This window comes from Bubalus bubalis, chromosome 10 (genome assembly GCF_019923935.1).
Source record: "Bubalus bubalis isolate 160015118507 breed Murrah chromosome 10, NDDB_SH_1, whole genome shotgun sequence".
Classification (NCBI taxonomy): domain Eukaryota; kingdom Metazoa; phylum Chordata; class Mammalia; order Artiodactyla; family Bovidae; genus Bubalus; species Bubalus bubalis.
Window position 1 is genome coordinate 8,966,753 of NC_059166.1, and position 16,449 is coordinate 8,983,201.

At 49.3% G+C, this 16,449-nt stretch overlaps 1 protein-coding gene across 8 annotated transcripts in view; it reads right to left on the minus strand.

Moving 5' to 3' along the window:
• SYTL3 (synaptotagmin like 3) overlaps positions 1 to 16,449 on the minus strand; it is a 96,314-nt gene that overhangs the window by 1,340 nt on the left and 78,525 nt on the right. For all 8 annotated transcript variants that reach the window (XM_006051262.4, XM_044924030.2, XM_044924032.2 and 5 more), the window contains 6 exons: positions 12,292 to 12,470; positions 7,529 to 7,631; positions 4,624 to 4,794; positions 2,528 to 2,633; positions 1,423 to 1,528; positions 52 to 257 (listed from right to left, as the gene is read on the minus strand). In XM_006051262.4, coding sequence (XP_006051324.3) covers positions 52 to 257; positions 1,423 to 1,528; positions 2,528 to 2,633; positions 4,624 to 4,794; positions 7,529 to 7,631; positions 12,292 to 12,470 — 871 coding nt within the window. The remainder of the gene's footprint in view (positions 1 to 51; positions 258 to 1,422; positions 1,529 to 2,527; positions 2,634 to 4,623; positions 4,795 to 7,528; positions 7,632 to 12,291; positions 12,471 to 16,449) is intronic.

Below are 16,449 nucleotides of genomic sequence, written 5' to 3' on the forward strand. Positions count from 1 at the left end.
TTTTTAATGGTATGAACGTTAGGGCAGTCACTAAAAATCAGACAGACTTACTTGAACCAAGCCTGGCACCTCCCAGGAAGCGGTCGTTCACCCCGAAGGTGGCCTGGTCCCAAACGGTCAGTTCTAGGCTGGACTGCCTCAGCTGCGAAGGGGTGACGCCTTTGAAAACGAAGGAATGCTTCCACTGGGGACAGGCTTGCTTCTTCAGGACAGGGGACTTGAGTCTCAATCTCTGCTGGTCTGGCAGAGTGAGACAGCTGCACAGGGAAACAGATTCAAAACCCGTAAGCTCAGCCCGCCACGCGCCCCCGCTCCCTGTTGCTACTTGCTCCTTGGAGAGACCAAGTGTTCGGAAAGTGCTCATAAACCCACCGCAGAACAGAAATCGTAAGCAAGGAGCGAGCATGGGAATTTTGAGACCTGGCTCTCTGTTCTCTCACTAGGATGTTCCAACTTTCAGGGTTGAATTCTGCTCCGAGGATTAAGGGTGCTTTGGGATTCTAGGCCACGTGGCCCTAGTCTTAATCCGCCTCCTTGGTGTGACCACCACCAGGCTCGTCAGACCTGCTACCCAGGGAGCAGCACTCTGTACACACATTATCTCTTTTAACCTTGTTCTCAGACAAAAGAAATCCAGGAGAGCTAAGTCAGTCGCTTGCTCAAGGCCGTACAGCTAAGTGGCAGGCTTAGGACATGAACCCAGTTCTATCTAGACAAGGTAAACTGTCATTTTTCCATTATGTCACTGACTGGGGATTTGGCAATTCTATATAATTATTAACTGTGTTTGCTTTACTTTTGGAGACGCCGTTAAACCCACAGTGAATGAGAATGAGACAGGCAGAGTCATCCATCTTGCTGTTAATCCAAGAGGAGATGTCAGTGTCGAGCTAAATCAACAGTTACTAGTCGTACTGCTTTCTCCATGTCCCCCCCGTCACCAGTGCCGTCCCTGGTGTCGCAGTAAGGACTGATAAGATTTGGTTTAGTTTAAAATGTATTCCAAATCTAGCTTCAGCACGCCTGAGTCCCACGAATTCTCGGAAACGTCTTTAACACACATTATGTTGGGTTTTCATAGGAAAGCTAAAATAAGACAAGTTTAAAGCGGCTTACAGTTGGTGTCCCCTTACAGGGATGATGCCTTAGGTGTAACGAAAGCGGAAGTGTTAGTCGCTCAGTCGTGTCCGACTCTTTGCAACCCCGTGGACTATATAGCCCACCAGGCTCCTCTGTCCACGGGATTCTCCAGGCAAGAATACTGGAGTGGGTAGCCGTTCCCTTCTCCTGGGGATCTTTCCGACCCAGGGATTGCACCCAGGTCTCCTGCATCACAGGCAGATTCTTACCATCTGAGCCACTAGGGAAGCCCTGCCTGAATGGTCATCAATAAATAATGATTGACTACAATGGAATACTTACCCCTTAACAAATGAGTTTAAGGTGCCATCTGACCGCACAGGTAGATTCTTGGCTCCCAGCACTACCAAACAGAGCTGACCATTCTGTGATGGCTCATCTCCTGTCCCTGGAAGGAAAGCTGGCATTTACCATCAACCTGACTTCTACAGCATGCAAGGCCATCCCCTCCAACTGATAGCTTAACCAGAGGATGTGTTAATACCCACCAGAGCGAGAGAGCACATGTCCAGCACGCGGGGCTCCCCTGGCCCTGCTCACATGCTGCCCACTGCATCATCAGGGAAGGATTCAAAACCCAGGCACCCAGCAGCTGCCAAGAGGCGTGAAGAGCCAAGGAGAGGAGGATGCAGGAGCTTTAGCCAATTGTAGCCAGTGGGCTGGGGAAAAGACCTCTGTCCGGGGGCTGCAATGACCACAGGGTGTGAGCTACTGGTCTGCTGGGGGCCCAGCAAGCGTGTGCAGTGGAAGTCCCTCTTCTATCAAAGAGGAGATCACTAACAGGGAAGCCTGGTGTGATCCAGTCCATGGGGTCGCACGACTTAGCGGCTGAAAACAATGTTGCTAACAACGTGGAACTGCTTCCTCTCCCTGTCTTCACTCTCCACCTCATGCTTTCCTGTGCCCCCGTGAGTCAGTTCCACCTCGTGAAGCTGAGGACCTTGACCCCTCCTCCCTTCCGAGCAGCCGCTGCCCATGTGGCGTGGGAGCAGGGAGCCAGTCACTGGGAGCCTGGCAGGCACTTCAGCCTGGAGCTGGAGGCGAACCAGACCATAATGCGGGTGTCAGGCCACACAGAGGGCCACGGCCGGACTGTTTCTCCGGTAAGACAGCGTGAGGGCTGGCCGCCTGGGAGGAAGCCCCCAGGCAGGTGTCGTAAGAGCCCGTCGAGTGGGCATCACACGCCTGATTTTGGTCACTGATTTCCCTCCTAAGTCGAGGGGTCCAGAGAAGCAGTCTGGGCTTCGCAGGTTTGATGGGCGTTCCTGGAACACGGGCTCAGCGGGCAGCAGAAAGGAAAGGCTGCAGCCTCTCAGGCCGTCTGCTGCCCCAGGCTCGGGGACAGTGACAGGGAAGGACAGATGCTTGCAGGCAGGAGGCCACCCACCTTCTGGAGCCTCCTGGAGCTCTCTGGGCCCTGCAGGGAGGATCAGCTTGGCCCGGACTGCGAGTTCTCCGTTATTGGTGGGAAGGTTGTCTTCGGATTTCTCTGCCTGCGGGATATGAGACAGAGCTCAGAGGCAGGACTCCCCAGCCCCCAGAACCTTCTGGACTCCTCTCATTGTCTCAGCACTGACCATAAGTGTCCCCTTCCAACCTCCCCCTGCCTACCCCATCCTGGCAAAGCCTCTGCAGGCCTGGGAAAGCCCAGGAACAGGGGCAGGAGGTACGCCAGCCTCCTACCTGGCGAGTGAGTAAGTGGAGAGGTTTGGGGAGGGGAACAGAAGCATCTAGATTCATTCCGGCCCCCCAGCAGGGACCAGCCTCCGCCCTCAGCTTCCAGAAATCTGTGACAACCCCATGATTCCCTCCTGGCAGGGCTGAAAGGGTGGGCCTGTGAACAGACCCCTGCCCCGATCCAGCGTGGAGAGTCACTGTCTATCAGCCGGGATTAGGAGGGACGCCGTTCAGTCTGGGGATCTCGGCTCCTTGCCTGCTTATCAAAGAGATGACCAGCCTTGGCGGCGGCCTGCCTCAACCTGAATAAGAATTTGGGGGAAGAAGACAGGATGGGGCCCCTTGACAGGGAGCTGGTGTGGGGGGGCGTGGCATGTAGACCACATCTGGCAGGGAAAATCAGGAGAGCCTTCATGGAGGAGTGGGGATTTAAGCACCGTCCTGGGCTGACCTTAGAGATTCCAAGAGGAAGCCTGAGGATAAACTGAGGTTCTGAGAAGAGCAAGCACAGGGCACTGGAGAGGACTGGGGACGAGTTGTGCAGACCCCACAAGAGAAAAGAGATGGGAGGGAGGGTGGGACCCTGCCAGGCCTGGGCTTAACACCAGAGAGGCCAGAAACCAGAGCTGCTTCTAAGCAGAGGTGCAGCGTTAGTCACTCGATCCTGTCCGACTCTCTGTGACCCTATGAACTGTAGCCCTCCAGGCTCCTTTGTCCCTGGAATTCTCCAGGCAAGAATACTGGAGTGTGTTGCCATTCCCTTCTCTGGGGGAATCTTCCTGACCCAGAGATTGAACCTGGGTCTCCTGCATTGCAGGCAGGTTTTTTGTTTTTTTTTTTTTCCATCTGAGCCACGGGGGAAGCCCACTTCTAAGCAGAAGCATCCTGAAAAACAGCCCCCGGGGCCTCTGGAGGGGAAAACAGGGACAAGGGCGCCTGGGCCCGGCCCAGACTCTCACGTGGCCCCACACCCTGCTGCCACCTCTTAGGAGGCGGCAGAGCCCACGTCCCCTCTCTTTCTCGTCCGTGCTCTCTCCCTGTCGGTGATCTTGGCACAGAAACATGGGCAAAACAGCTGCCCTAAGAAACGCAGCCCTTTCTCCCTGGCCTCTCACCTGCGCGGCCACCAGCCTGGCCCACCCTCCTGGCCAAGCTGACTTGGGTCCCCTGTCGGCCTTCCTGAGGACACAGGGTCTGGCCACCCTCACCGCTTATTGTTTGCTTGGGGGTGGAGGGACGGCACATGACAGCCCTGCAGGTCTGGGGGGGACTTTAGCTCGAGAAGGTCAAGCCTCCTCAGCTGACACCAGGTGACCCTGAAATCTGGGAAGCATGTGGACCTACCAGGCCGTCACCAGGACCTGAATCCCCAGCCTGATCTCTGCTGGTGTCTGGACCCCACTGAGGGTGGGGCTATTTGGGATCCTGAGCACAGCTGAGCAGGTGAGACTCCGGCCCACCCCCCAACCAGGGAGCCAGGCTGAAGCTCCCACTGCAGGGTAACAGGCAGGCAGGGGCCCCAGCTCCCAGGGATCTTCTGGGATTCTCTTCTGGGATCCCTTTGATAAGTCAGTTTGGTTCTCGTGCTGGGGGTGGGGGCTGTGCTTAATTGCTCAGTTGTGTCTGAACCCCATGGACTGTAGCCCTCCAGGCTCCTCTGTCCGTGGGATTCTCCAGGCAAGAACTGGAGTGAGTTGCCATGCCTTTCTCCAGGGGATCTTCCCGACCCAGGGATCAAACCTGCATCTCCTGCATCGCAGGCAGATTCTTTACCATCTGAGCCACCAGGGAGGCCTTCAAGCTCACCTTGGCCCGGAGCGGATACCAGCGGAAAGACTGTGATTCTTTGTCTTCGAAATCCCACGTGGCCAGAGGGACGATCACTTCTCCAAGAAACACCCTCCGGGTGAGCACGCCCAGGTGCCACACAGACACTTGCAGCTGCCGGCTGGCCAGCTGGGCCAGCTCCACCTGGTACTGTGGAGGCAGGCAGAGACAGTGAGCCTGGGCGCACAGCTCCCGGACGATTTTTCGTCTGTTTCCAACACTGCCCCTTGGTCCATATTCTATCTTTAAACTCTTATTTAATCTGGTTATTTTCTTCATGGCTACAAGCCCTGCGAGTGCAATCCAGACCATCAGTCCACCATGCAGCATCTGTGCCCTCTCAGAGCCAGGTGCTTCGGGGAGCAAAGCTTTCGGTCCCCCCGGGTCTGCCCGCCTCGGGGCAGCTCTGTACTCTGGGCGGACTGGTGGCCCCTTCCTGACAAAACAGGACGACTCCCTTTGGCTGACTGAGGCCACAGTGCAAAGTAAGACCTACTTTCCATTGCCGGCAGGGCCCTGGAGGCTGGGCCGGCAGACCCTGGCCTGCTACTCCACGGGGTACCTATGTCACCGAGCCCAGAGAACGAGGGTTAAGGTCACAGCCACTGCCGCTCAGATCGAGTGTCACTGTTCACCCTTCCCCAGCCCCCCACTGAGTGGTCTTCCAGGGGAGCACCCGCACCCCGTGGAGCACAGGAAGTCTCCCCAAGGCGTGCTGTGCCTAGAAAACTGAGGGTCGGCTTTCAGATCAACTTTCACATGCACGTTCCTCAAAACTGGTGAAGCTCGGTATCATACTCCTGCCCCTTGCCCCAGGGATGTGACCTCCAGGGAGCTGAACTAAGGGGTCTGAAATCCTGGTTTCCGATACACTGTTCATGATTGCTCGGCTTCTTCATTGGCCCATCTTTTCCATCTTACATATGATTTCTACGAAAGCCTAAAGCTGGGTCCATGTTGGGATGTTCTACATTTAGAATAAAGATCGGTTCTTCTCAATGTATCTGGGAAGCTTTATAGGATAACCAAGATACTCAAAATACACTGGATAAAACATTCATTGTACACTGAGTTGAGATTCTGGGTGCCCTTTAACTAAGGTAGTGAAAACTTTAAAAATCAAAGTATATAATAGTTGTCTAAACTATAGTCAATGCTCATCTTTGTCTCATTTCATAAAATATGAGATATTTGTCAGCCTCTGTTCAGTACAAAACACCTTAAACCTGTGACGAGTAATTTTATATGGAAGCTCACAATGTGTGAGGTAGCACAGAGCTTTTCAAAATTCTGTTACGTGAGCAAAGCCACATGAAGACCAGGGTCAGTGATTTGCTACTGGAGGAGTGTCCCAGACCAGTAGCACCTCAGGCCCCACCCACACTTACTGAATCACAAATAAAAAGAAAGTTGCTAAGTCGTGTGTCTGACTCTTGCGACCCCATGGACTGTAGCCTGCCAGACTTCTCTGTTCATGGGATTCTCCAGGCAAGAATACTGCAGTGGGTTGCCATTTCCTTCTACAATCTGCTTTTAAAAGCAATTCCTTGGGGAGTCCTTAGGAACGTAGATGTTGTGAAGGACTGATTGTCCATCCTGGGTCATGGATGTACTTTTAAGGACTCTCTAAGCTTCAGCTTCCCCATTGCTAAGTGAGGATGCCAACACACGGCTCAGAGGGTACATAAAGCACTTGGTCACAGCAGGGACACAGAAAACAATGGCTATTTTCATGTCCCGAGTAGGACTCTTGCGCCAGCTCCCCAGATGGCCCCTGGCTGGGAGTTCCCAAATGCCCCTACTCGCCAAAGAAGGCAAACAAAGTCCTCTCTTTTCTTGGGCTTGACGCGTGGAATCCCTGGGCTGACTAGCCTTCAGTGAGTACATCTCTGTGCATCTGGACTGTCCTTCCAGCTCAAGACCTCCCACACCTGTCTGCTACCTACAACTTGCTAGACATCACCTGCAATTCTCCTCCCTGTATCCCAGTGGGAGGCAGTCCCTCCCTGGTCTTTGCCCTAGGCCAGTCACAATTCGTACCGCCAAAGAAAATGAAAACCTGAACAATTCTTCCAGAAATTTTGTTTTTTAGTTGTTGTTGTTCCAACTCCTTGCAACCCCATGGACTGCAGCACGCCAGGCTTCCCTGTCCTTCACTATCTCCTGGAGTTTGGTCAAACTGAGGTCCATTGACTCAGTGATGCCATCCAACCATCTCATCCTCTGTCGTCCCCTTCTCCTCCTACCCTCAATCTTTCCCAGCGTCAGGGTCTTTTCCAATGAATCAGCTCTTCGCATCAAGTGGCCAAGTATTAGAGCTTCATAAAAGAAGAAGAGACCTGGGTCTGCCAGATACTATGACAAAAAAGTACTTTCACAAAGCTATTACCTCAGCAGTTTCATTTACAGGGCCCCTGGTTTGACGATACCTCTCTGAAAATCATAAAAATTCAACAGAACAGGCCAATTTTAGAAACTGAAGTGAAGTGGCTCAGTCGTGTCCGACTCTTTGCGGCCCCAAGGACTGTAGCCTACCAGGCTCCTCCGTCCATGGGATTTCCAGGCAAAGGTACTGGGGTAGGGTACCATTTCCTTCTCCTTTAGAAACGGCGAGGCAGCCTATTTCCTTTTCACCATTGTCTCGCAAATCATTAATCCAAAGCCATGCACCGGTCCATCAGACTCAGCACTTTTTCTGTACAAAGGCTGAAATTTATTTTCTACCACTTGCCACTGATTGACAGAGCCCTGCCAGAATGTTTCAGTGTCTGCACTTACATTTAACTGACTCAAGAGTTTGGAGGAACCACTGGCTGGACTATGGCCCCAGAAGCCCAGCCCGGGATGGGGACACTCTGCCCAGGAGCGTTTGCCCAGCAAGTACCTTCAAGGTCTCCTGAAAGGTCGGCTCCACCGTGTTCTTCTGGACGCCGGTCTTGCGTTTTCCCTGGGACGATCTGTCAGGCAGCAGATAGGTCTTGACATACCTGGTGGCCAAATGCAGACAACAAGGGGTGAGAGCCCAGCATGCGGGGCGGGCAAAGGGTCCAGGAGGAGAACTGCATGTCAGCAGTTTCCTAACGCCGCTTCCCGCTGCCTCTGGGGTTGACAGAAAGAGCTTAGCGGCCGCCCCGCTGACAGTGCTGGGTGCACAGCCCCCCGTTTACACAGTCTCTGGCTATAATCCTCTGGAACGTTTCTGGGGGTGTGAAGCCCCCCGCTTCTTTCATGCCCCCGTCCTTGGATCTGGATCACTCGTCACGCTCCATCACTGGTGACGCCCCGGGAAGTGGGGGCTCCCTGGGGGCTCGGTGGGCGGCAGGTTTCTCATCCACCCGGATCCTGAGGCCTGTGCCAGCTTGTCCTCACTCCGCCTGCCTCTTCTGCCCAACCCGCAAGAAAAAAACGTGGAAATGGAAAGTGTATGCCGCACGCCGCGCTCTTCCTGCAGGGCCTCGGACACTGCGTCCTGACAGCTGAGGACCGGCCTCCCTGAGCCCCTCTCCTTGGGTCTGGAGGCCGCCCACCCCCTGGAGCCCCGTCCCAGGCTGACCCCTCCGCTCAGGTCCTGAGACTGTCCTTCCGGGCTCTTCCAGCAGTGGCACAGATGGCAGGGACGCCATGTGCCCAGGTCCTGTCCTGAAGGGTTAGAAACCAGCTCCGCTACCCCAAAGCCACAGAGAGCAGGAACCCTCCCCCGATCGGGGTCCCTGCTGGAACCCCAGCCTCAGGCCTCTGCCTCCATTTCAGTCACGCTTCTTATAGAGCAGGACTCAAGGCTCATCACCCATACCTCACTGTTGGCTGACTCAGATCGTTGATCATTATGAGACCTCACACATTGGAAAACAAGAGATACCAAATATATCTGTACAGCATAAATCATTATAATAAAAGACACACCCACGTTATCTAGTTAAGTCCTCTGTTTCCTTTCTTATCATCGTCTGGATGTTCTGTTACTGAGACTGGAGTATTGATATGTCCAACCATTACTGAAGAACTATTGGTTGGCCAAAAAAGTTCATATACGTTTTTCTATAAGATCTTACCCAATACAAATGTTCATTGGAAGAACTGATGCTGAAGCTGAAACTCCAATACTTTGGCCACCTGATCTGTAGAACTGACTCATTTGAAAAGACCCTGATGCTGGGAAAGATTGAGGGCAGGAGGAGGAGGGGACGACAGAGGATAAGATGGCTGGATGGCATCACCGACTCGATGGACCTGAGTCTGAGTGAACTCCGGGAGTTGGTGATGGACAGGGAGGCCTGGCGTGCTGTGGTTCACGGGGTCACAAAGAGTCGGACACGACTGAGCGACTGAACTGAACTGAACTACCCAATGTGAACTCAATATTTCTCTCTTCAATTCTGTCAGTTTTTGTTTCTTATATCTTGCTGGTCTGTTATTAGATGTACAGACATTTAGGATCATTTCATCATCTTGTTGTACTGAACCTTTTATGAATATATAATGTCCTTTATCTCTTGTAATCTTTTTAGACTTAAAGCCTGTTTGTCTGATAATGGTACAGCCACCACTGCTCACTCTCGTTTACCGTCTGTACGGAATATCTTCCCTTTGTGTCTTTAGATCTCAAGTGAGTTTCTTGTAGATGGTATACAGTTACAATCTCTGTTTTCATCCATTCTGCCAGTTTCTGCCTTTTCATTGGACAGTCTAATTCATTTTTCTTTAAATTAACTACTAATTGCATTTGCATGTGTGTTCAGTCGTGTCCGACTCTTTGTGACCCTTTAGTCTGTAGCCCACCAGGCTCCTCTGCCCATGGGATTCTCCAGGCAAGAAGACTGGAGTGGGTTGCCATTTCCTCCTCCAGGGCATCTTCCCAACCCAGAGACCAAACCTGTGTCAACTGATAAGAAATATTAATACTTATATCTGTCATTTGCTGTTTGTTTTGCCTTACAGCTTTTGTGTCCTCCGTATTCATTTGTGTTTAGCTGATTTTCTGTGGTGAAACATTTAAATTCCTTTCTTGCTTGTTTTGGTTTGTTTTTCTATAGCTATTTTCTTTGTAGTTACTAAGGGGATTGCATTTAACATCTTAAAGTTATAGCACTAATTGAATTCATGCCATGTTAACCTTAGCAACATAAGAACTCTGCTCCTTTTCAGCTCTATCCTAACCTCTTTCCCTTGCTGATGTTACAAAACTATATCTGCATGTGTGTGCTCAAGTCTCTTCAGTCCTGATTCTTCACAACACTATGGACTGTAGCCCACCAGGCTCCTCTGTCCATGGGATTCTCCAGACAAGAATACCAGAGTGGGTTTCCATTTCCTCAACCTGGGTCTCTTACGTCTCCTGCATTGGCAGGCAGATTCTTTATCAATAGTGCTGCCTGGGAAGCCCATGTGTCCAAAACTAGAAAGTACTAATTCTTTTAAATGCATTAGTCTCTTAAATTATGTCCAAGACCAAGTGTGGAGTGACAAGCCAAAATGACACCCATAATCTTTCAAAAGGCAGTAGTGTCCCAAGTCATATGGGAAACCAAAAGTGGAATTCCCTCCCACTGTTCACCATTATGCTACCCTTTGTAACTGCCTGTCCACTTGCCATTATCGAGGTCTTTATTGTTTCATTTGTCTTGAGTTACTGTCCAGTGTCCTTTCATTTCACTTCCAGGGTCATCCTGAGCATTTCTTGCAGAGCAGGGCGGGGGGTAACGTGCTCCCCTAGCCTTTCTGTACCTGGGACTGTTGTGATTTCTCCCTCACTTTTGCAGAACGGTTTTGCTGCGTGTTTCATTTCCTTTTAGTACCTTCTGTCTCTGTCTCTTCAGCACCTACTGCCTTCTGTCCTCTAAGTGTCTGATAAGAAATCTGCTGATATTCTAACTGGGAAATCCCTAGTACTGACAATCCACCTCTTTCTTGCAGCTTTCAAGAGTCTGTCTTTCAAATGTCTGTTTATAATGTGTCTCAGTGTGGGTCTCTGAGTTCACCATCCCTGGAGTTCAGAGCGCTTCTCTGACGTCTGTGCCTTGCCTCCCATTTGGGAAGTCTTCAGCCACCATCTCTTCAGGCTTCTCTGCTCCATGCTTTCTCTCTCCCCTTCTGGAATGTATGTCGCCCATACTGCTTCACTTCATGGTGTCCCCAGGTCCTTTAGGTTCTGTTTGCTTTTCTTTAGTCTTTTTTCTTTCTGTTCCCCAGACTCAGGAATCCCATCATCCTATCTTCCAGTTCACCTATTCTTTCTTTCACCTGCTCACACCTACCTCTGAATTCCTCTAGTGAAATTTTCACTTCAATTATTATAGCTTTCATAGCTCCAGAATTGTTTTCTTTTTAGGTTTTCCATCTCTCTATTGATATTTCTATTTTGTTTATACATCATTTTTTTTCCAATTTTCTCCACATCTTTCTTTAGTTCTTTGAGCATCCTTAAAACTGTTATTTTAAAATCTTTGTTGAGTAAACCCACCATAAGATCTCTTTCAGAGAAAGCTTCTGTTCTTTTATTCTTTCCCTTTGAATGAGCTATACTTTCCTGTTTCAGGGGGTACTTTTGGGACAATGATTATTCCAATTTTCCTGGAGCAGAAGGTACAGATAGGGGAATAATAGAAGTTAAGACTAGAAAGACAGGAGGGATTTGTGATGGAGAGCCAGAGTGCTTTAGCAGTGCACTGAGGAGCTACTGAAGGTTTCAGAGCAGAGGAGAGCTTGATTGGACCAACAAAGTATTCCTTTCCCCTAAGTGGTACTAAAAATTGTGTGCTAAAAATGTTTCATGTTGGGAAAGGAAAAGACCAAAATGTGGGGCTTGCTTTAAACCATACACAGAAAATCAGTTCCAGCTCTAATATGAAAGTATCTAAGTTTGAAAAAACTCCAATAGAAGATAACAGAGAAGAATGTATTTAAAATTTTCAGGGGGAATTCTCCTATAAACTCAAAAGGCAGACATTCTAAAGGAAAAAAAGGATAAATTGGACATTATTAAATTCTCTACAAGAAAAGTTATCACAATGTTAGAAAACAAGTAACAGCTAGGAGAAGACATGTAAGATATGTATAACCGATGGAGAGTTGTATTGAAAATGGATTTTAAAAAAGCCAACCCCCTGTAAATAAATGTTTAAATAACAATTTGATAGAAAATTGGACAAAGGATATGGATGGGGAGTTCACAGAAGACAAGTGTACCTTAAGTGATGGGTGCATGTGTGAAGTTGCTCATCTTTGTTATCAGGGAGATGCATGTTAAAGTAATGATATCAATTCATATCTACCAATTGGAAGAAAATTAATCTATTTATGGGTTGTGTGGATAGAATTTTATTTTTCCTACATGGAAAATCAAATTTCCCAGCACCATTTACTGAATTTCATCATTTTCACATTGATTATTAATAGCCTCTTGATCATTTACGTTCTCATGTATCCTAAGATCTGTATCTGGACTTTTGATTCTGCTCTGTTGACCTCCTGTCTGTCCTTGCAACCATGACGCATTGTTTGAATTACTAAGCTTTATGAAGATAATTCTTAACACGTCTTTTTGTTTTTACTATTGCCTTGGTTATTCTTGGACTTTCACTTTTCCATATAAATTTTAGAATCAATAAATCTATTATCATATGCCAAAACGTAGACAAAGAAACTTACGGATTGCACTTTTTCTTCTTTTCCTCCCCAAAGGCAAGGTTCTTACAGGCTCTGATGCATATTTCTAAAGAATGAGTTCTGAGGCAGTAACGAACGGCAAATTCTATCTCTCCAGTGACATTAGCATTGTCAAAATTGCCCATCTCTGTGCAAGTGCTGTTAATGCTGATTAAACTTCCCTGAAAGCAAGAACAACAGATATAACAAGTTACTTCACAGCTAATCAACGTGTCTTTTTGCAGTTCTGGTTTCAAGATATCAAATAAATCAAAATTCACACAGAGCACGCATCCTGACTCACATTAAGTTAATAACATGCCATCTTGTACTTTGCACAATAACTTGCCACATTTTCTGTTCTAAGGAGATGAGGACATGACTCCGAGTAAACTCTGGGAGACACTGAAGGACATAGAAGCCTGGAGGGCTACAGTTTACGGGCCTGCAAAGAGTCAGACATGTAGCAACTGAGCCACAAAAACACCGACAAGAAGGTGAGGAATCTTCAGAAGGGCTGGTCTTGCCCAGATATGCTGTTTGCCTAGCCATAAGGTTACACAATCTCATTCCTGAATACAAACCACTTGGGAAGATGTGAACTACCTCCTGTGCAATTCTGCAAAGATAAATCTTCAAGGGCAGATAACATCCACCGTACGAATAGCCCTGTGAAGGACAGCACAGTCTGGGGGCCAAGTGATTGGGAATTCGATAGAGGTTGAATCAATTGCTACTCATTCTATGGGGTTGCACAGGGTCGGACACGACTAAAGCGACTTAGCAGCAGCAGCAGCAGCAGCCTGTGAAAGTCTAAATGGAAAAATTAATACTGTTCTCATAGGGTGTGGTAAGAAGTAAATGGGCTAGAGTATGTAAAATATAGTCAAGGCTATGGTCTTTCCAGTAGTCATGTATGGATGTGAGAGTTGGACCATAAAGAAGGCTGAGTGCTGAATAATTGATGCTTTTGAATTGTGAGGCTGGAGAAGACTCTTGAGAATCCATTGGATTGCAATGAGACCAAACCAGTCAACCCTAAAGAAAATCAACTCTGAATATTCATTCATTGGAAGGACTGATGCTGAAACTGAAGCTCCAATACTTTGGCCACCTGATACGAAGAGTTGACTCATTGGAAAAGACCCTGATGCTGGGAAAGATTGAAGGCAAAGGGCGAAGAGAGTGACAGAGGATGAGGTAGTTGGATGACATCACTGACTCAACGGGTATGGGATTGAGCAAATTCTGGGAGACACAGAAAGACAGGGAAGCCTGGCATGCTGCAGTCCATGGGGTTGCAAAGAGTTGGACACGACTTGGCGACTGAACAACAACAGTGTAAAATATGCAAAGGCAATAATAAGTTGTGTTTCAATTGTTGTGGGTCCCCAGAATGAAAAACAAAACCACCATAAGCGAGGATGCTCTGGGCGGAGATGAGAAGAATCAATAGCACGGAAAGAACAAAATCTCATCGCTGTTCAATCTGCTTAAGTATTTGCCACCCTTTGCATGCCACCGTCTCAGGGCTGACTCTACAGACGGGGAATTCAACGTGATTGCCATTCTCCCAGAAGGTTCCTCAACACTGTAAAACATCCTGGGGAAAAAAAGAAAAAAAAAAAAAAACAAGAAGAAAGCCCGAGTCTCTCTCACTAGAGAGCGATCAAAACAAAACCAAGAACTCCGAACCTGAACTAACTCATGCCAAGAACCCAACCAACTTCACCACACCCAGGTCCTGGCCCTGAAACATGTTATCTGCCTACACCCACACAACTGTTGGGATGGGAAATGTGTTTTAAACGTTACACACTCAGAAAGGCATGGAGTGGTCAGACCACACGAATGAGGGAGGCACAAGAGTGAAGATGGAAGATGAATGAGAGGGAGGCTTGGCCAGAGGTCTGAGCTGCTCCAGAGAAGATGAATGGAGGTGTTAAGAGCTCTGATAATTAACCTGGCACTCCTGGCGGGCCTCCGCCCTGGGCCATGTGAGACCAGATTGTACTACAGCGACTCTCTGCCAAGAACAAGCTGCTGTTGTTGTTCAGTGGCTAAGTTGTGTCCAACTCTTTGCGGCCTCATGGACTGCAGCATGCCAGGCTCCTCTGTCCTCCACTATCTCCCAGGGTTTGTTCAGACTCATGTCTTCTGAGTCAGTGATACTATCGAACCAATCTCATCCAACGAGTCGGCTCTTTCCATCAGGTGGCCGAAGAACTGGGGGCTTCAGCTTCAGTCCTTCCAATGAATATTCAGGGTTGATTTCCTTTAGGATTGTAGAACAAGTAGAAAACTGAATGAAACAACAAACACGGCTCCAAGGCTACCAGGGCAGCCGGGAGGCCAGGGGCCCTGACGCTAAAGAGAAGCACAGTGAGGTGAGCCTGTGGTCCTGGCTGTGTTTCTCTTGGAGGCATCCGTCCGTCAGTGGGCACCCAGGCAGGAAGACTGCGAGGCTCCGGCGCCCGGCACAGTGAACAGCCCAGGTGTCCAGAGCTTGAGACGAAAAGGGAGCCGTGTCAGGGAGAGAGTGACGCTCGATGCCGCTTTTCCCTCAGGGTCGTGATGCTGAGAGGCTGAGCAGCTTGGGAACGCCTTCCGAAGTTCCACCTTGTTAGAAAGAAGAAACTGGAGTCCAGGTTCCCCACACAGGAGGAGGGGCTTGGTAACTGTCCAGACACTCAGCTGGGACACTCAGGGGCTTTCCTCCTGGGAGTCCGAGGCCCCTGGATTGGACCAGTCCTCCCAGGGGCTGAAACCCAACCCTGAGTGAGCGCAGCACCAGATGGGCCAAGACTGCTGGCCTGCACCCTGGGGCAAAAGCAGGTCTCCCTGCAGACACATCCCTCTCTCCCAGGTGACTGGAACCTGGGGACAGGGTGTTTCTGCCTCCATCTTGTCTCTATCGCCCATTCAGTGCCTGGCTCATCTTAAATCCTCAGTAAGCATTTATGAGGTGAATAAAGAAAGCACGTGAAGTATTTTGATTTAAAAAGTTCTCTCCAGGACTTTCCCTGGTGGTCCAGTGATTAAGGGTTCACCTTACGATGCAAGGGACGTGGGTTCGATCCCTGGTCAGGGAACTAAACCCTTCCTCCCCCATGTTGCAGGGCAGCTAAACCTGCGAGCCTCACACCCCAGTTAGAGAGTCCGTGTGCTGCAACTAAGACCCCGTAGAGCCAGATAAATAAATGTTTTTTAACTCTTGGGGAAAATAAGAAGTTATGTCTGCAAGTACTGCTGTGTGATGGTTGTGCACCTTGTCCTGAAGAAGCAGTAGACGTGAGTGAGAGGACTTGGCTGGGAGTCCTGACCTTGGGTGACTTTACTTATATCCCTCAGCAGCAGATTCCAGAGCGAAAGGATTTAAAAATACAACTACCTAGGGACTTCCCTGGTGGTCCAGAGGTTAAGATTCTGTATGCTGCCAATGAAAGGGGTTCAGGTTCAATCCCTGGTCTGGGAACAAAGTCCCACGTGTCATACAGCTTGACCAAAAGATTAAACGAAACGAAACAAAACCCTACGTGCAGGCACATCATAATAAAATTGCTGAAAATCCAGGACAAGGAGAGAAATCTTAAAAAGAAAGGAAAAGAAGCTATGCTACCTTCCATGAAAGAAATAAAAGGGGCAGGAGAGGGTGGAGTCCAAGCCCTGCTGGGGAAACGGGCACCTTCTGTCTGGGCAGGAAGGGGAGTTGGGTGGGTACAAACCTGAGAAGGTTAACTTTGGTGTCAGGAGGATTCGAGAATTCCAGGCTAATTTTTTTTTTTTTTTTGAGAAGTGGGAAGGGAAGATTACTTGTTAAGAATGAGGAGAAAGAGTGGGAAGAAGTTCTGAGTGAAGTGAAAGTCGCTCAGTCGTGTCCGACTCTTTGCGACCCCATGAACTACACAGTCCATGGAATTCTCCAGGCCAGAATACTGGAGTGGGTAGTCTTTCCCTTCTTCAGGGGATCTTCCCAACCCAGGGATCGAACCCAGGTCTCCCGCATTGCAGGTGGATTCTTTACCAGCTGAGCCACCAGGGAAGCCCATTGAAGAAGGTGTGACATGCTTGCTGTGAGAGCTGGAGACTGAGTCTCCCAGAGAAACGCGTCCGCGTGGCTGGTCCCGTGGGCGTATTTGGAGCTGGTGACATGGCAGGGCA